Genomic DNA, 22315 nt, shown 5'->3' with positions numbered 1-22315 from the left:
ATTTTTAGCCCAGATTTGCTTTTCAAAACATTTGCAGTCGAAACCTATGCTGATAATTCAGATTTCAAGCTTTTTTTTCCCCCCAGAAGGAGCCCAGATGCACTCAGAAACAGCCTTTCAACTGATTTTATGGGACATGACCCAGAAGCAGCTATAGTCAGGCCAGGTGTTAACAAATGGGCTGGCTGCCTAGACTGTGCCAACTCCACATTAACTCTGTGTGAACACCAGTGAATACAATTGTTTCCATTCTCCTGCCCCAAGTGGTTCAGTTCAAGCTCAGAAAGGTGCTGGTTCTAGCCGTGCTGATCCTGGAGCTGTCCATTATCAGTTATTGATCTGCTGTTCTACATAATGGTTTTTTATGGATCCCATTTTAGTTAGCTGTTTTGTCCTGGTCTTCGTAGTGCAGTGTGTTTCATATATACATTGGCCACAAGTCTCTCAAGAATTGAGTAAGATCAGGTCCCTATTTCCTTATTGTCCTACCCCCATTTCAAATACTTCATCAAGGTATTTGAAGGCAATGAGGATCTACTAATGTTATGAACTTTAAAGATGTAAACTTTATAATGTCAAAGAACCCTGGTGGAATAAACCATATGAATTGGGTCCCTGGCCCATTCATAAAAGAAAAAAATAACGTATGGAAAGAGTCCATTTTCCAGAGGGTCAGTTTAAATCCATAATTCTGACAGACACTCATCCATATATGTCCAGTGAATGGAGATGTGTGTGAAGTATTGACTGTATTGATACTGCAGATGTATATTGTTTCATTCTCATGTTCTTTCTAGGCCATCTTGAGTACTGTAATTTTGTGGGAAATCTCACCAGACTTCAAGACTTTTGTGGGATGTTTTTAGATGTGAGTTTGTAGTATAGGGATTGTACTGTGCCGTTGAGAAAAAGATAGTTCTTTCTTCCTTCTCTTGCAGAGGAGGGTGTCTGTATGAATTCCTGTTCTGGGCTTCCTTCCTTCCTTCCTTCCTTCCTTCCTTCCTTCCTTCCTTCCTTCCTTCCTTCCTTCCTTCCTTCCTTCCTTCCTTCCTTCTTTTTCAGTTCATTCTGGTCAAATTTCTTTCTAGTTTTCAGTTTATTATGGTCAAATCATTCTGCTGTTTTGTTGGAATTTTTGAGAAAGGCTTGCAGACAAGGGGGAAGCCCAAAGAATTTTCTTTGTTAGTACACCATCTCCCTTCCAGAAATACCCCAAAACTTAGAGTACCTTCTAAGGCTTGATTAGATCCATCTTACCACCTTCTTGGGTGCTTTCTTAGGCATACGGTCGTGGCTATTCATTCCATAATGGCTGTCTGATTTGACAACTTCCTCTATTCTGTAATTTAACAACTACAGATTAAATCTACATTCTGCTTTTGATGGATTCTCTTGGTATATATTTTTCAAGAGTACGTGCAATGAGTAATGACTAGCCATTAAACATACAATAACTAGGTACTATAAATAGGATTTGGCAAACAGGCTTGTTGTAACAAAAGCAACAATTTAGTTTATATATTTAATTTGATTTCTATAGCCGCCCATCTCAACAAGTGACTCTGAGTCATAAAAACATAAAACAAAAGCAATACAAAATAAATATATATGTTCGCTGAGTAAAATTATTGCCATAGATGTCAATATAGCCAAGAAACGGGGCCCTTCACACACTTGGGGCCCCAGACCCGGGCACATAACCAGGTCTTCACGGCCTTACAAAAGGCCAACAGGATTGCAGTCATCCTAATCTCTGAAGGGAGAATGTTCCAGAGGGCAGGGGCTGCAGCAGAGAAGGCATGCCTCCTGGTCCCCACCAGCCAACATGCCATACATATGTATGAATGTCTGTATGTGTGTATAATTTTTTGAATTTTGAAAGGCTGCCACTGCAGTTTTACGTAAATGGGATGTGCTACCCCTACCCACATGTAAGCTGCCGTGATACGAATAATTTGTAGGAGGTGAGAAAATATTCTTTGTCAGTGTCCAACAAACAAATTAGTTATTTTAATATGTACAAAAAGCAGGATTAACAGTTTGCTCTTAAATGCCAAAAATTAGAGCAGCATTAAAATATAGCCAATTATTGAATCTCATATTTATGTTGTTGTTTATTCGTTTAGTCGCTTCCGACTCTTCGTGACGTCATGGACAAGCCCATGCTTCCTGTCGGTCGTCAACACCCCCAGCTCCCCCAGGGATGAGTCCGTCACCTCTAGACTGTCATCCATCCACCTTGCCCTTGGTCGGCCCCTCTTCCTTTTGCCTTCCACTCTCCCTACCATCAGCATCTTCTCCAGGGTGTCCTGTCTTCTCATTATGTGGCCAAAGTATTTCAATTTTGCCTTTAATATCATTCCTTCAAGTGAGCAGTCTGGCTTTATTTCCTGGAGGATGGACTGGTTTGATCTTCTTGCAGTCCAAGGCACTCTCAGAATTTTCTTCCAACACCACAGTTCAAAAGCATCTATCTTCCTTTTCTCAGCCTTCCTTATGGTCCAGCTCTCGCAGTTATATGTTACTACAGGGAACACCATTGCTTTAACTATGTGGGCCTTTGTTGTCAGTGTGATGTCTCTGCTCTTAACTATTTTATCGAGATTGGTCATTGCTCTTCTCCCAAGGATTAAGCATCTTCTGATTTCCTGACTGCAGTCAGCATCTGCAGTCATCTTCGCACCTAGAAATACAAAGTCTTTCACTGCTTGTACATTTTCTCCTTCTATTTGCCAGTTATCAATCAAGCTGGTTGCCATAATCTTGGTTTTTTTGAGGTTTAGCTGCAAGCCAGCTTTTGCACTTCCTTCTTTCACCTTCATCATAAGGCTCCTCAGTTCCTCTTTGCTTTCAGCCATCAAAGTGGTATCATCTGCATATCTGAGATTGTTAATGTTTCTTCCAGCGATTTTAACTCCAGCCTTGGATTCCTCAAGCCCAGCACATCGCATGATGTGTTCTGCGTACAAGTTGAATAGGTAGGGTGAGAGTATACAGCCCTGCCGTACTCCTTTCCCAATCTTAAACCAGTCCGTTGTTCCGTGGTCTGTTCTTACTGTTGCTACTTGGTCGTTATACAGATTCTTCAGGAGGCATACAAGATGACTTGGTATCCCCATACTACTAAGAACTTGCCACAATTTGTTATGGTCCACACAGTCAAAGGCTTTAGAATAGTCAATAAAACAGAAATAGATGTTTTTCTGAAACTCCCTGGCTTTTTCCATTATCCATCAGATACTGGCAACTTGGTCCCTAGTTCCTCTGCCTTTTCTAAACTCAGCTTGTACATCTGGCAATTCTCGCTCCATGAATTGCTGAAGTCTACCTTGCAGGATCTTGAGCATTACCTTACTGGCATGTGAAATGAGTGCCACTGTTCGATAGTTTGAACATTCTTTAGTGTTCCCTTTTTTTGGTATGGGGATATAAGTTGATTTTTTCCAATCTGATGGCCATTCTTGTGTTTTCCAAATTTGCTGGCATATAGCATGCATTACCTAGCATGCATCATCTTGCAAGATTTTGAACAGTTCAGCTGGGATGCTGTTGTATCCTGCTGCCTTGTTATTAGCAATGCTTCTTAAGGCCCACTCAACCTCACTCTTCAGTGTGTCTGGCTCTAGCTCACTGACCACACCATCAAAGCTATCCCCGATATTGTTATCCTTCCTATACAGGTCTTCTGTATATTCTTGCCACCTTTTCTTGATCTCTTCTTCTTCTGTTAGGTCCTTGCCATCTTTGTTTTGGATCATACCCATTTTTGCCTGGAATTTACCTCTGATATTTCTAATTTTCTGGAAGAGGTCTCTTGTCCTTCCTATTCTATTGTCTTCTTCCACTTCCACGCATTGCTTGTTTAAAAATAATTCCTTATCTCTTCTGGCTAACCTCTGGAATTTTGCATTTAATTGGGCATATCTCCTCCTTTCACTGTTGCCTTTTGCTTTCCTTCTTTCTTGGGCTACTTCTAGTGTCTCAGCAGACAGCCATTTTGCCTTCTTGGCTTTCTCTTTCTTTGGAATGTATTTTGTTGCCGCCTCCTGAACAGTGTTGCGAACTTCTGTCCGTAGTTCTTCCGGCACCCTATCTACTAAGTCCAGTCCCTTAAATCTATTCTTCACCCCCACTGCATATTCCTTAGGAATATTAGTGAGCTCATATCTAGCTGATCTGTGGGTCTTCCCTAATCTCTTTAGTCTGATCCTAAATTGTGCAAGAAGAAGTTCGTGATCTGAACTACAGTCAGCTCCAGGCCTTGTTTTTACCGACTGTACAGATGTCCGCCACCTTTGGCTGCAAAGGATGTAATCAATCTGATTTCGGTGTTGTCCATCTGGTGAAGTCCATGTATAAAGCCGTCTCTTAGGTTGTTGGAAGAGAGTGTTTGTTATGCAGAGTGAATTGTCTTGGCAAAATTCTATCAGCCTATGTCCTGGTTCGTTTTGTTCTCCCAGGCCATGCTTACCTGTAATTCGAGGTGTCATTTGACTGCCCACCTTAGCATTCCAGTCTCCCGTGATGAAAATAACATCTCTTTTAGGCGTGTTGTCCAGTAGATGCTGCAGATCCTCATAGAACTGCTCTACTTCAGCTTCTTCAGCATTTGTGGTTGGGGCGTATATTTGGATCACTGTGATGTTAGATGGCTTGCCCTGAATTCGAATGGAGATCATTCTGTCATTTTTTGGATTGTATCCAAGCACTGCTTTAGCCACTTTACTATTAATTATGAAGGCTACTCCATTTCTTCTGTGGTCCTCTTGTCCACAGTAATAGATCTGGTGGTCATTTGATGTGAAGTGGCCCATTCCAGTCCATTTCAGTTCACTGACACCCGAAATGTCTGTCTTTAATCTTGACATCTCACCAATAACCTCACCCAATTTGCCCTGGCTCATAGATCTTACATTCCAGGTTCCAATGGTGTGTTGATCCTTAGAACATCGGATTCGCCGTTCACCACCAGCACCGTCGGCTGCTAGCCGTCCTTTCGGCTTTGAGCTAGTTGCGTTATCACATCTGGGGCTAGTTGAACTCATCCTCTGTTCCTCCCCAGTAGCATTTTGACCATCTTCCGACCTGGGGGTCTCATCTTCCGATGGTATACCGACATATCTCTGGTTGTACTGATCCATTGAGTTTTCTCGGCAAGAATACTGGGGTGGGTTGCCATTACCTTCCCCAGGGATCGTGTTTAGTCTGACCTCTCTGTCATGACCTTCCCGTCTTGGGTGGCCCTTCACGGTTTAGCTCATGGCATCATTGAGGTGTTCAAGCTCCAGCACCACGACAAGGTAACGATCCTTTGCTGAAGTCATATCTATATATTTTTTTAAATCTAAGCATTAATGAGGGGACGCGGTGGCGCTGCGGGTTAAACCGCTGAGCTGTCGATCGGAAGGTCGGCGGTTCGAAACTGCGCGGCGGGGTGAGCTCCCGTTGCTTGTCCCAGCTCCTGCTCACCTAGCAGTTCGAAAACATGCAAATGTGAGTAGATCAATAGGTACCGCTTCGGCGGGAAGGTAACGGCGTTCCGAGTCGTCATGCTGGCCACATGACCCGGAAGTGTCTATGACAACGCCGGCTCCAAGGCTTAGAAACGGAGATGAGCACCGCCCCCTAGAGTCGGATTCGACTGGACTTTACGTCAAGGGAAACCTTTACCTTTACCTAAGCATTAATGGTATTGCTCAGTTTTCCATTAGAACTATTATTGCTGGTCAGTTAGAAATCGAGATTTCATAGTTACAGAGAACTTTCAATCTAACCTGTGAACACACTCCTTCTTCTAAAGACAGTTGGTTCGAAGCCTTAAAACCAGGGTAATTAAACACAGTGCCAGACCAAATAAGCATACTTTGCCTTGACGTGATGGCCTGATTGACAACATTGCTAAAGCAATGGGAGTTGCTGAGAGTCAGGTTGCATATAAATTTAATAAATTATAATTATTATTATGGTTGGGTTCCACATTAACTGAACCACAACCTACCCAGTCCAATTAAACTCTAGTAGGTCAAATGCAAAAAAGTAGATACTCTGATTCAAGGTCAACTACCGATGACACATCCAGGCGTTTTTCTTGACAACAGTGTAAAAAGGTTTGCCATTGCTTTATGCTGAAATATTTTTTTTCAGTCCCCAGTCTAGTTGCAGTTGGGATTTCTAGTGTTTTCCTATCCAAAGTGGGCAAATGCAGGCCATGAACTCTTGTCTGTAAAGCTATGTGGATCTTCTTAGAGAACAAGTTTCTGTCTTTCATTTTTATTAGAGAGGGTTAAATATGGTGCTGGAATGCTATAAAGCAGTGTTTTTCGAAGTGGCAACTTTAAGATGTGTGGACTTCAACTCCCAGAATTCCCCAGCCATCTGGGGAATTCTGGGAGTTGAAGCTTTAAAGCATGAATGGATTGCATAAAGATCCCTAGAAATAAAACAGGTGATTGGTTGTGGCAGTGTTTCATTTAGAAGTATACCCACCTATTCAGGGAAAAGATGAAATTAAGCTGGAAATTCTAAGACAAGAAGCCCAAATAAATGTGGAAGGTTCCAAGTTGGAGCATGGGACTGGAGGGATTTAATGCTCCATGTGTAGTTTTGTTGAGCTTTGCTAAGATGGGAAATATAAAGGCCTTTCTGATATAATAGTTGACATTTAGGAAATTGAAAGACACCACAGTTTGACTTCTAAGCATTTTCAAGAAATAGGACAGTTTGGCAAAACCATGAATTCCTAAACTGGAAAGAAAAAGTAGTATGGGAGGTTTGGCATTGATGTGCAAACATCATGGTGCAGAATGCTTATTCATAGTTCCTTTCGGAAACAGTGTTAAGTTACGTTACGTTACATTATGTTATGTTTCAAGTCAATCTTGACTCCTGATGACTACATGGAGAGGTCCTTGAAGTTTCCTTGGCAACATTTTGGAAGTGGTTTGCCAGGACCTTCTTCCTAGGGCAGAGAGAAAGTGATGATGATGTTGCTATCTGTTCAATCATGTCTGATTCTCAAGGATTCTATAGACCAGCTCTCTCCACTTTTTCCAATTGTGCATAGTTTCTTTTCATTGTTCAGTGCTCAGGCTGATGTCGACTTCGATGGTGTCTAGCCACTGTGTTTTTCGGCAGCCTTGTTTCCTTTTACTGCTGACCATTCTGAGCATAACTGCCTTTTCCAGTGAGTTCGATCACATGACATGGCCAAAATAAGTAAGGTGGAGTTCTGTGATTTTGCCCACCAGCGATATGTCTGGTTTTATATGCTCCAATGCTTGCTTATGTGTCACCTTTGCTGACCAAGGAATGTGCAGGACCCTTCTCCAACACCACAGCTCAAATGAGTCAATTTTCCTCCTGTCTAGTTTTTTCATGGTCCGACTTTCACAACTGTAATAGCTATAGGAAACACGATAGTGCAGACTAATCTGCATTTAGTTGCAGGCTGACGTCATTGCTTTTCCATACTTGATTCATGCTCATCATTGTTGGCCCCAAATCACCCAACTAGCTTTTAAGGAAGGATTAGAATTTACAATCCCCCCACTCCTAATCCAGCACCTTTATCCACTATGCCAAATGGACTTAACGAAGTATAGACCAAACTTATTTTTCTTCAGTTAACAGGCTATGTACGTGTAGGTGTCCTGGTATTCATAAGACTTGCAACTTCCGATACACAGCCATTCACAAATGATTTGCCCCAAGAAATAGAAAGTAAAATGCACTATTTCTCCCTCCCCTGAATTAATCAATTCACAGAGGAGGCTGCCTGCATGTGTCTCTGTGTTTCCTGCTCTCTCCTGCTTCCCATTTATTTCCTTTGGGCTCCAGTAATTAAGGCACAGTCACGGAGCAGTGAAGCAGAGTTGTACTCCTATGGTTTAAAGGATGCATAACCCACTTTCCTTATATAAGAAAAGCCCACCGGCTTTCATCTTACTCCTCAGGCGAAGCTTAGATTTGCTTTCAGATACTTAATGCGGTATATTGAAAGGTTGGAAAATGGAAGGAAGTGAGCATATCCAGGGTAGTTGAAGGTGGTGGCGTGGCACGTGTCCCCATGTCACTTACATGTAAATTCCTTTGTGAATTCACTCACCCTCTTTTGGAAGGGGCATTTTAATCAGAGCATTGTCCTGCATTTTCTTAAATGGCATAATATCTACTTCGTGTGGGAAGAGAGAAGAAAATTAGCACAGTTACTGTTGGACTGAATAATTCTTAGTATTACTGGCCTGTCTTTTTCTTGCAGTATGATTTAAATATGTTGGGTGACATATTAACTTAATGACCTTGTTACTACTTGCTAATCCTCAACAATTACTTCAACGTGGTCCCTTTAAATCAATAGTTTAATTATTTAAGGAGTGCTCTGATTAGCAGGTAAATGTGGTCTCAGTTTTGTTTTTTCTTAAAAATAATGTGAATATGTTCACCCAGTATCTTAAATAATGTTATGGTGCCTCTTAGAATTTTTTTTTAAAAAAAATCCTCTTCCAATATCTTTATTTTCATATAAGATTTCCCTTTTCCCTTCCCTTCCCTTCCCTTCCCTTCCCTTCCCTTCCCTTCCCTTCCCTTCCTTTCTCCTGAAGAACACTTCGTTTTTTTACCATAATGTTGTTCAAATCAGAAAGAATCATATCATTGTGTAATTCAGATAAATTTACCTTTCCTGACCTATCCTACTGTACTTGAAATGTAGGCCGATACCCAAAACTGAGTCAGAATTAAAGGATTTTAAAAATAACTAAAATTTTGCCCATTAAACAAAAAATCATGCAAGGTTTTATTGCATAAGATTTTATGATTTAGCAACGCTTCATTTATTTTTCTAACAACAGCCACCTGGGCCATCTTCTGAAACCAAGCGGTGGTACCTGGATCTTGAAAAGATTGTCATCCCAGGTTTATCGCAATCCACTGTGTATAATTGAATAGCAGGGGCTGAGATAGTGCTAGCTTTCCAACTGGATGCAGTCTTCGTTTAAGTATAGAATTTTAGAATTGTAGATTTGGAAGTGACCTAAGAGGTCATCAACCACCTGCACACTGCAGGATTCACTACACCATCCCCGATAGATCATTTTTCGGTCTTTGAAAACTTCCAGTGAAGGGGAGGAAAACACTCCATGTGGTTACCTATTCCATTGATTGACAACTTCTACAGTCAAGAAGGTCTTCCTAATGTCTAGATCCTACCTACTGTACATCCTTGAAGTTTTACTCCATTAGTTCTAGTCTTACCCTCTGATGCAAGTGAGAATAAATCTGAACCCTCTACCATGTGACTGCCTTTCAGATATTTAAAGACAGCTATCATGTCTCCTCTCAGTTTTCTCTTCTACAAGCAAAACATACCTAGGTCTTTTAACCATTCCTCATAGGATGTGGTTTCTAGTCCTTTCACCATCTTGGACTTGCTCTAGTTTATCAGTATCTTTTTGACACATTACCCAATCTAGCGATCTCCTGATATGGTGGGCAGCAACTTCTTTTTTTTTAAGGAAACTTTATTAAATTTCAAAATACATGTAAAATATAGAAAGATAGAAAGAGATTGAAGAAAGAAGAAACAAAAGAAAAATAAAAAAGCCTAGAAAAAAGAGTGACTTCCGACTTTCTTCAGTACAGATAAAAACATGTGGGCAACAACTTCTGTCATTCCCAGTCGGTGTGGCCAAGGGACAGCTGGCTTAGAGTTTGAATAACTAAACTATTCGCTGTTCAGAGAAGAACATCAGGAAACATTCTGGATATTGCTCTTCCTTGGTAACCCTTATTTCCAAATTTTCAACTCTGGAATTATGAATTATTCCTCTGGATTTTCAGGGGATAATTTCCAGCTAAATTAATTGATCAATCAATCAGTCAAATGAATTCTGTTGCTCCTTGGGGAAGCAATTTTCCAAAACTCTTGGACAAATACAGTAGGTCACATTTAATTTAAAAGGAATTATTTGGATTAGAATTGATCTAGATTGATTTATTTCAACATGACTGAATTAGTTTAAATGCAGAACTTCAGCTCCACTTTGGATTAGGCAGGTTCAAACCTGACTCACATGGATTTAAACTTACTTATTTTTCCCCTGCATTTTTTCCCAAATCCCACCAGAATTTCAGTTATAAATCCAGGATATAACTGGAAAGATCATTTGTTTCATTTTTTTAAATTAGTGATGTGACAAACACGCTGACTCGATTTAAATTACGATACAAACCTTTGCCTCTCTGGAGAAATGGTGAATTGCTTGGCTAGTGATTTTTTGGTAATAGAGGAATTTAATGTCACCTGCGGCTATTGCAAATCCATCTGTTCATCTACAGTTTGTTTTGGTTTGGAATCTATTTTTGGGGGGTGGGGGGGCTTCTCCTCCGGGATTCAAGTGATCATCTGGGGGCCCTGGGTAAGTTTGGTCAGAGAGACGTTGCTCCAGATATAAAATGCATGGCTTAGGGCTTATAGTCTGCTGTAAAGGGATAATAATCTAAAAATCAGAAAATGCAAAATGTGTTTAAAATGGTGGGTGAAGGTAGCCAGAATGTTGAAGTAATGAACATTCTGGGGAAGAAGAGAAGTAGTGTTGCATGTTCTAATTGACTCTGTCTAAGGAACAGTCGGTGCATGCTCTTTGGAGTTGTTTTTTGGTTTTCCATGAAGTAAGATGCCGGGATTTCCTCTGATGATTTTTGTGAATGTGCCCACACTGTTTCTTTATAGCAGTCATATCTTGCCCTGTAACACATGCTTTCTGGATGGCCTGCAGAACTAACCTAATATGGTAATACTAGAATACAGCAGAACACAGTAATCAGTAAAAATAAAAATATAATGGAAGAGTAGGATAGGGGGAGTTAAAAGAGTTAAAAACTGAAATAATTTGGTGTAAGCAGGGCCGCAACTGGGGGGGACAAGCGGGGCATGTGCCCCAGGTGCCGCACTGGGGGGGGGGCAAAATAAGCCCGGGGGGGGGCGCCAAAATGGACGTGGAATCCAGGTTTGCCCCAGGTGACACAGACCCTAGTTGTGGTCCTGGGCGTAAGCTATTTTAAAGATTGAATTAGAAAAATCTTCTAGTTCTCTGAAGACCACAGGATAGCACCATTGCTTCTGTGTAAAGCAGTTTTCTTATGTTGATGGAACACCAGTGTTCTTTGAACAATGTGATCAGTTCTGGTGGAGTGGGTTTGTGTTGTGTTGAATTCATTGTTCTGCTAGCTAAACAGATAATGAACCTCGTGTGGCGCAGAGTGGTAGGCGGCAGTATTGCAACTGAAACTCTTCCCACAACCCGAGTTCCTGGGTAGCCTGCTCAGGTCGACTCAGCCTTCCATCCTTCTGAGTTCGGTAAAATGAGTACCCAGCTTTCTGGGGAAGGTGATGACTGGGGAAGGCAATGGCAAACCACCAAGTCTGCCAAGAAAGCATCGCGAAAGCAGCATTCCCCCAGAGGGCCAGACATGACTCGGTGCTAGCACAGGGGACCTTTCACCTTTTCACTAGCTAAACAAGTACTCTATTCATGATTAAAGAGGAGATGTTGGCAGTATCTCCTTAAGCATCATACTGGAAGAAGAGGAAACTATCACTAGAAGATTTAAGGATGAAAGCGGACAAGGTATATGAGACTAAGTTTCACAAAGAATATGACCTTTGGTGCTTTGAAATGGTATCAGTGATTCTGCCCTGGCTTTTGTTCCTCAGTCTTATTTTAGATTGCCTGGCCAGGCAGAAGACACACATAAGATCTTTCTCACTTAGACGACCAGTCTTTTAAAAGAGGCATCCAATAGTGGGGGATTTCAATTGTACAGATATCTGGTGGGAATTTAACTCTGCGAAGAGTTAGAGGCCCAACAAATTCTTGTCCTCTCTTGCTGACAATGTCATTAATTGGACGGTAGAAGATAGAATTCAGGGGTCTGCTATAGTACACCTAATCTTCACCAACAGGCAGAAACGGTTGAAGAAGTGACTTAGACTCAGCAGTGTCTCATGGTATCCTCCTTAATAAAATAGTAAAATGCAGGCTAGATTATTCTAGGTGTACTCACAATTGGCTGAATGAAGGCAAGATTGCTCCATAATGGCTCCACTTCAGCTGAGAGGGAAGTAATGGAGTGCCATAGAGCTTCATCCTGGACCCTGTGCTGTTCCATATTTTTTATCAACCTTGAATGTGGAACTGCTTACAAAGTTTGCCAATGACATGATGCTAGGAGGGATGGCTAGTAATTTAGAAAGAAGATTCAGAAAGAACTAGACAGTCTCGAGCAGTAGGATGAAATAAATAGAGTGAATTCATATATTCTGCTTCAATTGTTGAATAAGAAAGTGGAGAATATGTGAGATGGGGCAGGCAAATGATTTGGTGATTACATCTAGAATTTTGAGAGCATGAGATGTGGGCACTCACAAAATGGCTGTTACAAAGGGATTGCCTGCTCATAAAATGGCCGTCATGGTAGAGTGGCAGGGATGAAATACTTTCAGAGTTTTTAAGGGATAGGCAGAATCCTAAAGTTTTTTAAAATCTAAATTGTAACTTCCATAGGAGATTGGGGCTGACAGCTTGACCTCTATTTCCTTACAGAATTTAAGTGAGGGATTTATCTAAAAAAATTATTATGGGAACTGATAGGATTTGACCCCTTTGATAGCATGGCAGACACTTGGTTCCTGTTTTAGCTATAACTGAGTTGTTTTTCCCAGCTTAAAGGCTGAAAGTGAAGGAGAACGGAAATTTAAATTCAATTTAAATTTTCACAAGAAATTGACATTCTGGAGTTATATAATTCACATCATTTGCATATCAATTACATATGATATGCATGTGATCTCAACTACCCTCTCCTGAAGATGCCCTTGGATACCTGAATGTTGCTGATAATTGGAATATCATATTTCAACAATTCAACGGTTCGAGTTTTAAAATATGTTAAACTGTATCCTATAATTTTAAGATGAACTTAATTGAATAAGCTATTCCTTTTCATGCTTACTGGACTCCAGAAGATATTTAGTGAAGGTTAGGTCTAATTTTGGTATGCTGGAAGTGTAATATTATAGAGGAACATCAACGTATGTGTTTTGGGCTTATTTTACAGTTGCACCATTTTGTTTTAATGTGAGGCTTTGGTGCAGGTTTCACATTTTCCAGCAAATTTAAATCCTATCCAAATGTCTTTAGTATTGATTTCTCGAGGTTTGGTGAGTAAATCACCCAAATAAATCCTCCATCTCAGGAAGAGTCCATCTTATCCTGAATTTAGTAGGATCAATAAATGAAAAGAGAAACTTTATTTTACTCTGTATTTGTGGTAAACTTCATAAAAACAGTGAATGCTTCATTTATTTATTTAGAATGTATTAGCTGCCTAACTCCAGTGGACTCTGGATGGTGGAAAAGGATCATGCAAGCATTGAAAAGCATAAAAAGGATATAAAATCAAAGCTTAGACATGCTTCCTCCTCTGTCTTAACATGGTTGCTCTGGAAGTTATTTACTCATCTAGCATTACCCTTTATATAGTTAAATGGTCTTTCCTATCAGCTTCCAGATTTTTAATTATTCACCAATATATTAGAAGTTTGTCAGTGTGTACACAAAGTTGTTTTCACTTATGTAAAGGACAGTGAAACTAAAAATGAACTTTTGCTCTTTATGCCTCTATAGGCAGGAAAAAAGATGTTTTCAGAAATAGTTTTTAGAAATAAAGGATGGAGCTGTCTAAGTGGGAAGTGTTAGAAGTATTCAAGAACTTTCTTTTTTTCATATATGAGCCTACCTGGGAATTATGTGATTTACAGTTCAACGGATCTGGACTCTAGGATACCAGATTGGCAAAGCTGTTGTAGGATATACAGTGTATGTCTGTATATGTGAGAATGTGTCCACTATTTTTCCATCCCAACTGTTTCTTCATCTTTGAAACATTTATTGGGTTGATAGCACGGATTATAAATGGATGTATTTCTTGACATAAATCATTTAGACGCTGCCATATGAAATTATGCAGGGTCCAACAGCAGAATTCTATTTAAGTTCAGTTCTCTTTTTCCAGTCTGAAGACAACAGTGTGAAGATGGATCTATTGTACTCTTAAAACAGTGCTCGAATAAGAAATATTATTTTATGTAGCTGAACAAATTGTACTTTCACTTTGGTATACTGCCAATTAGAATAACATAATTATTTAGTACAGTTTGATACATATGAGTTGTGCAAAGCTGTGACAATGCTTTCACCAAATCTGCTTTGCAATATAATATACCCTGAAGTTCAAGAGAATTTTATTGCTGTCTTCTAGGGTATTAGCCATCATACTCAATTTTGTGTCATCTGCAGATTCAGTGAGCATTCTATCCATCTCTTAGACCACATCATTAATACAAATACTGAAGAATACAAGGGCTAGAAGTAACCCTCAAGGCATTGCATTCAATACCTCAGTCCAGTTTGATTTGAGCATGATTTTTGAGCTAATTATATTTCTAGTTAATTGTTATACTTAGCTAGCTTGCTAATCAGAATGTTAAGGGGATACCTTATTTATTAATAACATCTATATTTATTTATTTATTTAATTTTTATCCCACCTTTATTATTTATATAGCTGCCCATCATATACCGAATACTGGGTGGCTCCGAACCAACAGTTAAAACAGCATCATTATACAATTAATATATGCATATATCTATTAAAACCAAAAATAATAAAAAACCTGGCACCAGAATAAACTTTAAGAAGCAGTCCACCATAAAAACTCTCATCGATCTCACCCTATCCCAGCTCTTGGGGGAAAAGCCACCCACATTCATGAGCAAATTCATTAAGGTGATACCCAGAATTGTTTGAATCTCTTTTTCCCTGCATGCAAAACTAAAGGGCTAATGCCATTTTCCCAGATAAAGCTGGCACTGGATCATCCATCTCTTCTTTATTAGACATGTTTTGAAATACCTTCTTTTGTTTCTCAGCCTCAGTAACTTTCTCTGCCTGGTTTCAATGAGATGCCAGTGTTTGGAATCTTCGCTTGGTTAGCCATGGATAAAATAATTCCCTTCTTCCCTGCCACTCAGAAATGCACTGACTTGAAGTTGGCAGCAATGTAATCTCCAAAGTAATTGGGGTTCCTAGGAAGATGGCAAGTAAATTGTATTCTTGGGATAGGCAACTAAAGGCCCTTCAGGTATTTTGAACCACAATCTCCACAGTCCCTGAATATTGCTCCTTGACTGGAGCAATATGCGAGATGTAACCCAAAACATCAAGAGATTATCAGGTAAGGTACCCCTCACTCTATTTCAGCCACAAAACAAGATCAGGATGCAGGAGAAACATTTGTATGTGCGTGTGTTTCCTTTCAGTAGGAGATGAATTATGATTTTCCTGATGCATTGATTTGAGGCAGAGGGAAATTTCTTGAGTGATCTATAACGGATTCTTATATGAAAGATAATAACAGTAGCAGGAACCGTGCTAGTGTAGTCAGTCTATGCCCTCTTCTGGTTAAAGGGCACAGGAACAAAAAGGGGAGGGGGGGCAACATTCCTTTTGTGGCTCCCCAGAGTCTTCTAGAATAGATAGGTCCCTAAATTTAGATCACTTTATATTTTTGTGCTTTTTTCACTCATTTCACCTTTTAAATTGCTAGAACCGTTCAAAATGGGCTTTGCCTTAGTAATAGACTCCTTGACATGCTACACCAAATCCAGAGTATCCTTGATAAAAATCGTGCAACCGTGGGGTACAACCATTCTGCCCCATAAAGTTACAAACTCAGCTAGCTCCTGCTTGGATACCCCAACCATTTCAACCCACACATCAGAGTGCCATTCCCTTGTGAGATGATGGAGGGGTGGGTGATAGAACATGGCGCACCATCTAAAATCAGCCTTTCCTCTCCTCTTTCCTGTCTTCAGAACTCACTCTAATTCCTTTTCCCAGCTATCCACTGCAGCCTCAGTCCAAATGGTATCGATCTCTCTGTGTGTACTGAAGGAATTAGCTTGCAACTCGAAGGTGAGAGAGTGGAATCATCCTCACTTAAGAAGGAAAACTCTAAGTTGCCTGAGTTGAAAGGAGCACTCCAAAGGCAGCCCCTGGAATCAGAAGCATCCAAGGTAGGTATGCCAGGCTACCCTGTCTCTTTCTTTACCCTTTTCCTTTTTTTCTGAATATTTGTAAACTGCTCCAATCATTCAGACTTTGGGCTGTATACAGTACAAGAGGGAAATGAAAAAACAGACCCAAACAAGGTTGAAACCAACAATATGTAATCACAATAATGGATGGTCACCCACAGTCATCCCAAGTCAGAGGTATTCTTGAACAGAATGGTTTTCAAAGCCTTGCAAAATGTACAAAGGGTTAGGGCTGAAAGGAAAAGCATATTCCAGAGTATGGGTGCTACTACCAAAAAGATCTACCATCTGGCTCATGGTCCAAGGTACCTCCTGTGGGGGTGGGACCTTCAAGCAGGTCCCCTCTAGATGATTGGACTGGTCAAGAAGAATCACATTTGGCTAGGCAGTTCCTGAGATATCTCAATACCATACCCCAAAGAGGTTTATAGGTAATAACCAGTGTTCAAGAAGTTGGCCCAAGTCTCGTGATGAGTGCACACCTTCCATGTTCAGTTCTGGTGGTCTCTAGGAAGAAAAGCCTGGTTGCTTAGAGTTCTGGAGACAAGTTGGTTAGATCTGTTCAGTGGCCAAATGACCATGTCACTGAAGTGAATGTGCTTTAAATCCCCAAAGTCCCAGGTTCAATCCTCATCTTCTCCAGTCAAAAATAGTAAAAAGCACAGGGAATGGAAGCCTGGGGGAAAGAGACATTGCCTGAGTTTTTTATTAAACAATTTTTTTCTCTGACTCAATCCCAATTAATTTATTTTTAAAAAAAATTCTGTGTACAAAGCAGATCGTTGGTCCAACTCAAGCTTAGGAGATCTGAAATCACAAAACCACCTTGAGTCTGTTTTCTGGAATATGTTGTCCATCATTCTTTTACTTTTTATTATGTTGCCATAAATCTTAGTGCATTGCATTGTTTCCATACATGGTGTTTGTATAATATGTTTAAAAATTATTTCCATCCTATTATTTAAATAGCTTAGAATATTGAGAATAAAAAAAGAGAAAGAAAAAAAGTCTTATCAATGTTTTTAGGATGGCAATATTACAAACAGAGGTTTTTTTTAGCTTTTTCATCCAAAGTTGGGTATAACATTGAAAAAGAACCACTACAACTCACATCAAAGTAATTGTTATATACTAAACAAACTTATATAGCTGCCCATCTACCAAAGGGAACTCTGGGCAGTGAGGTCTTGGAAATTGGCTGCCAAATGAAGCAGTTGGGTTGGCACATGACACTTGTCATATGTCTTCTTTAATCACAGTCAACTGAACAGACTGCAAGAGTCTATGTTTGCACAAAACACCAAGCCATAAGTCCACAGGTTTCTTACACTTTGGTCCCTTAGAACCAAGGAATGGGGCCACGGATGCCATATCATCATCTGATGTGTAGGGACAAAACCTTTGGTCTGAACTGGGATGGGAGTTGTGTGGGGGAAAAAAAACGAGTGCTTCAAGGTCGCTTTTGGCATCAATTTTCCATTTAGCCCCAGCCACCAGGACAAATCAACCCAATACTTCCAGAGTATAGGTGCTGCTACCAAAAAGATCTATCATCTGGCTCATAGTCCAAGGTACCTCCTATGGGGGTGGGACCCACATGGAGGGGTGGGGGTTAAATGGGATGAAAAGCACCGATTTCATTTTTTAATTCCCCTCATTCCATGCCCCCTAACCAAGCTCAACAAACAAACAAAAAATGACTATATTAGCTTTGTTCATTTTCATGAATGCTCTGGGGCTGCAGAAAATTGGTAGGAGCCTGTAACTCCTGCATCTAATCTGTAAAGAATGATTGTGCGGTGCTTCAGATTCAAAGGCAAAATAGGCTTTGGAACACACAGGGCTGCCCATGTAGCCCTTGTTGGCAGCTCCTTAAACAAAATGTTTCTTTTCCTGGGTCCCTGTTGTGGCTTCAGAGATCAGCTGAATGATCTCAGGACAAGGCATAGCTGCTTTGCAGGTGTTAAGTGTCCATCCTCATGTGCTTCAAAACACCTTTTCTCTTTGAATCTGAAGGACTGAATAGCCCTGTGATAAACCAAGGCTAACAAATCACAGCATCTGGGTTCAGGCAGCTTATTAAGCCCAAATTGAATGATTCAAATTATAGTTTAGCAAACCAAGTGAACCCAACTGCAGCTGGGTAGGCAAGTAATCCTATCTAATCTAAGTCTACTTTCTTTGTTCCTGGCACTAACTGAACCTCCTGTGAGCATCATTCCTTGTCTTTCATTCTGCTGGAAGCTTGAATGTGGATATGCAGAAAACATATCGCCATGGAAAGCCAATCTTGTAGAATGGGATATTTTCTTTAAAAAAAAAACAATTTTATTTAAGAGTGACTACCATGTAATGCCAAGGGATCTTAGTCCTTCTTGAAGACTGCCAATTGCAAAAGATATCTGATGTTCGCTGTCAATAGGCTACTTCAAAGGTGCTTTTCACAATTCATTGTGTGGCCAGGGCAATAGGACCTGCTAGAGAAAATAGATTGTGCTTTCTACTTCAGTTTTCCTTTCTTATGAATCTGCTTTCCCTAAGAGAGAGACAGAGTGTCTCCTTTACATACAGGTCTTATGAGAAAAGGCAGTACAGGTTGATGAATGTACTCTTATGCTTCAGTCCAGTAATTAAATTTCTTTAAGAGTTTAGTGCTGCTATTCATTACACCTGAGCAACATTAGAAGGTTGTCATTGGGGAAAAACCATGCCAAAAGATTATTATTCTCTGCTTTCCTCTTGTAATTGGCTTGACACGGAGCACAGATGGTTTTTACTTAAGAGTCGTAAACATGTTTTACACTGATTTACTGACATCTCAGTTGATTCCTTTGCTAATATCAAGTGTCAGTTAACAAATGCTGTCTGCATTTATCAACTTGTTTCCCGTCATTCTCCATCCATCTCCTTCCATGTGGCCAAGAACAGTGGCTAGACTTGTAAAGAATGTGGAAAAGGTTCTGTGAGAAAACTTCTGTGATAATATTATAAAATAGCTCTTCCTGTTTCCTCCATGGTCTGAAATGCACATGTTTTCACATTCAGAAGTTCTGTGGGGAGGACTGGAGAAGGATATTCAAGAAAATGGGCAATATCCCTTTAATCGATGATTGCAGTCAACCATCCCCCCCCCCGTTACACTGACCTGTCCCACCTGATCAGGCAGAGAAGGCATGTTGCCAGTCCCGTCTCCAAAAGAATGTCGACTGGCGGGTCCCAGGTGGGCCTTTGCCCCCACCCTGTGGAACACTCTTCCCCCAGAGGTGAGGCAAGCCCCCACTCTCCTGGCCTTCGGGAAAGGGATGAAGACCTGGCTCTGCCATCTCATGTGGGGTGGGAGGAGGGGTATCCAACCCTGGAGGTGGTTAACATCCTGAAGATGCTCCTGTAAATTAAGAACCTTTAAACATCCACAGTATGTCGTGGACTATACCTTTTATTTAAGAATATTGTTTTATTGTATTTTAATGACTATTTATTCTTGCTTTGTTGTAAACTGCCCAGAGTTGCTCTTTGAGTGAGATGGGCGGTGACTAAATTTGAAATAGAAATAAATAAATAAATAAAAATTCCTGTTTTCTGTTGACTTTAGCTTTGTGGTCTATTCCTCAACTTTGGATTAAGAAGATACACTGTTAAAGTAGTGAGTGGAAAAATGCAGTGTGTTAGTTGTTTCCAGCATTTCTTTTAACCTCAGTTGCTGCTGTTCATCGACCAGCAACATGACATTCATAGGGATTATACATCTCCTGCCCAAAACAGAATTTGCACTTCTAAAATTTAAAGCCAGGACAAATTAAGAACTCCAGCATTCCATGGAGTTACATTGTTTCTGCCTCTACTACAAAAGGCCAGCTAAGTCCTCTCTATTGGTTAATATCTAGTTGAGAAACTGTTGGTTACTCCCCCCCCCCCCATTTTTGCAAGGTCTGGAGGAGTGGAAAGGCATGTAGGTACTGCTTTTCAGTAGCATCACCTATTTGTGGAGTGCCCCCCCATTTGAAGCCCCCACTGCCCTGCCATTCCAGAAACTCCTGAAAACTCAATTACTCCAAAGGAGTTGTGATGAGTGATAGAAGAGCCCACTTGATTGTTTTTATGATGTTTATGGTTTTAGGATTTTATTCATTTTAGTTCCTATCATGGATATTTTATTTAAATGTTTGTGTTGTTTGTCATTACTAAAAATTGCTGAGAGGCATGCACTTGCCACTAGCATAACTATAATACATGAATAAATTAAACCAACAAATAAAACATGATGTAAATATGAAAATACAGGTGCCCCTTACAGTGACTTCTTTTAGACAGTTGAAGACATGCCTGCTCATCCAGGCATTTGTTGGATGACAATCTATTTCAGGAGTGCCTTTCTGATTGTTATTTTTCTTTTACATAAACCCTGGGTTTTTTATGTCTTGGCTTTAAGGATTGATGGTTTTGTTACAATGATTTTATTTAAGATTGTTTTTATTTCATTTCCTCCAGAAGGAAGAACAGGTTAGAAATAAAATTAAAAAAAAATAGAGGCTGTAGTCTCATGAGACAACCAGAACCTTGTGAGTTTGGGTGAAGTTTGGGAAGAAATGGACATCTGGGGTCTACCAAGGTTATTAACACTTTAATGACATTGCAAAAAATACAAGAACTGTATCAAGCCCTATATCAATGTCAGGAGAAACATTCATACCTATTTCTATATTACATTGCATCTGGTTAGACTTATCCTGTATTGGCCTAATGTTATCTAAATGTCACATTTAGAAAACAAATGCTATACCTTAAAGACATATCTGACAAAACTCTTAATTATTCTACATACCCAATATCTTTTTTATCTGTTGCAAATGTACCATAATGTTTAGGGGTACATTTTGTATTTCCCACTTTGAATCATCAGCTCATCTTTTAGATACAGATACAAGATTTTTATCTTACCGGAAAATACTTTAAATAATTTGGTTACCTTCAAGAAAAAATTAGAAAAAAAAATCAGTACCAAGAATTTTTATATGGGTTCATACATATCTTTATTTCTTATAGCTCAGTGGGGTACAGTACTATTTATGGTAATTTAAGTATGAAAGTTCTGCACAAAAATTAAATTCCAAATCCCAAAGGTGTTTTGTGCTCATTATAGAGTAAATGTTGGCATAATTGGGTTTCTTTTATATTGAGCATTAGAGCTAGAATTACATTTCCCCTTTAAAAAGTAATTGCTTCATTATTATTATAACTCAGCCAAAGGTAAACTAACAAATCTCAAAGAAAAAAACTTGCTTTGAAAAAAAATTAGAATAAGTGATTTGATCTCCTCTTTATTGACAGGTTGCCCTTAGAGGCTGGCCTACTTTACTTGTAAAAGAATTAAGAAGCTCATTAGTATTTTGGGTGCTTGTTAATGTTTCCCCCCTATATAATTAAGTTATAAGAAATGATACCAAGAGATGCTAAGGAAGTGTCTAATGGAGCTAAGAAAGAGATAGAAATTTTAGATCTATTATTTGGGAGCCCATTTAATCATCAGGAGTCAGCGTAAAAGCCACACACTGGTTCAGACCTGGTTGTGTTCCTTCTAGGCCAGACAACACTGAGTCACTTGGCTCAGGAAATGAAATATCTACCTGTTTCCTGTAAGAACTCAGAAGCTCGAAGACCAGCTTGGGATTCTCAGGCAGTGAACCAAATCAGGCCCACTTTATGCCTGGCTCTTTGCTACAACTTGGTCGTTTATATTGAAGTAAACTCTCCTCCCATTGAACTTAACTCCTGGTGACTTGGTGGTCATGTCCATGTAATTTTCTTGGGAACAGTAAGGACGATGTTTGCCCTTACTTTCTTCTGGGATGTTTTTTCAACTTCCCAGTATAGCTGAACCCTTGGGATTTTCCCGGAGATTTCCATTCTGAGAATGAACCAGGTTTTTATTTGCTTTACTTTCCAAGGTTGGACATGGTTGGCTCAGTGCTATGTGGACAAGGTCCGAATTGATTATGTGCCATCAAGTTGTTTTTGACTTCTAGCAACCACAAGATGATCTATCCCTAACCTGTTCTTTCATGTCTCCCAACAGTGCACTCATTGCCTCTATAACTGAGTCCATCCACTTTGCTGCTGGTCATCCTCTTCTTCTCTTTCTTTCCACCTTTCCTGGCATT

The 22315-nt window shown here is 39.9% G+C and overlaps 1 protein-coding gene across 1 annotated transcript in view; it reads left to right on the top strand.

Moving 5' to 3' along the window:
- The window catches only part of SAMD12 (sterile alpha motif domain containing 12), a 204385-nt gene that overhangs the window by 5625 nt on the left and 176445 nt on the right, over window positions 1–22315 (top strand). The window contains exon 2 of the mRNA XM_063299616.1: window positions 15961–16136. Coding sequence (XP_063155686.1) covers window positions 15961–16136 — 176 coding nt within the window. The remainder of the gene's footprint in view (window positions 1–15960; window positions 16137–22315) is intronic.

Source organism: Candoia aspera, chromosome 3 (genome assembly GCF_035149785.1).
Source record: "Candoia aspera isolate rCanAsp1 chromosome 3, rCanAsp1.hap2, whole genome shotgun sequence".
NCBI lineage: Eukaryota > Metazoa > Chordata > Lepidosauria > Squamata > Boidae > Candoia > Candoia aspera.
Note: the sequence above shows the minus strand (reverse complement) of the source record. Positions and strands in the feature narration are given on the sequence as shown.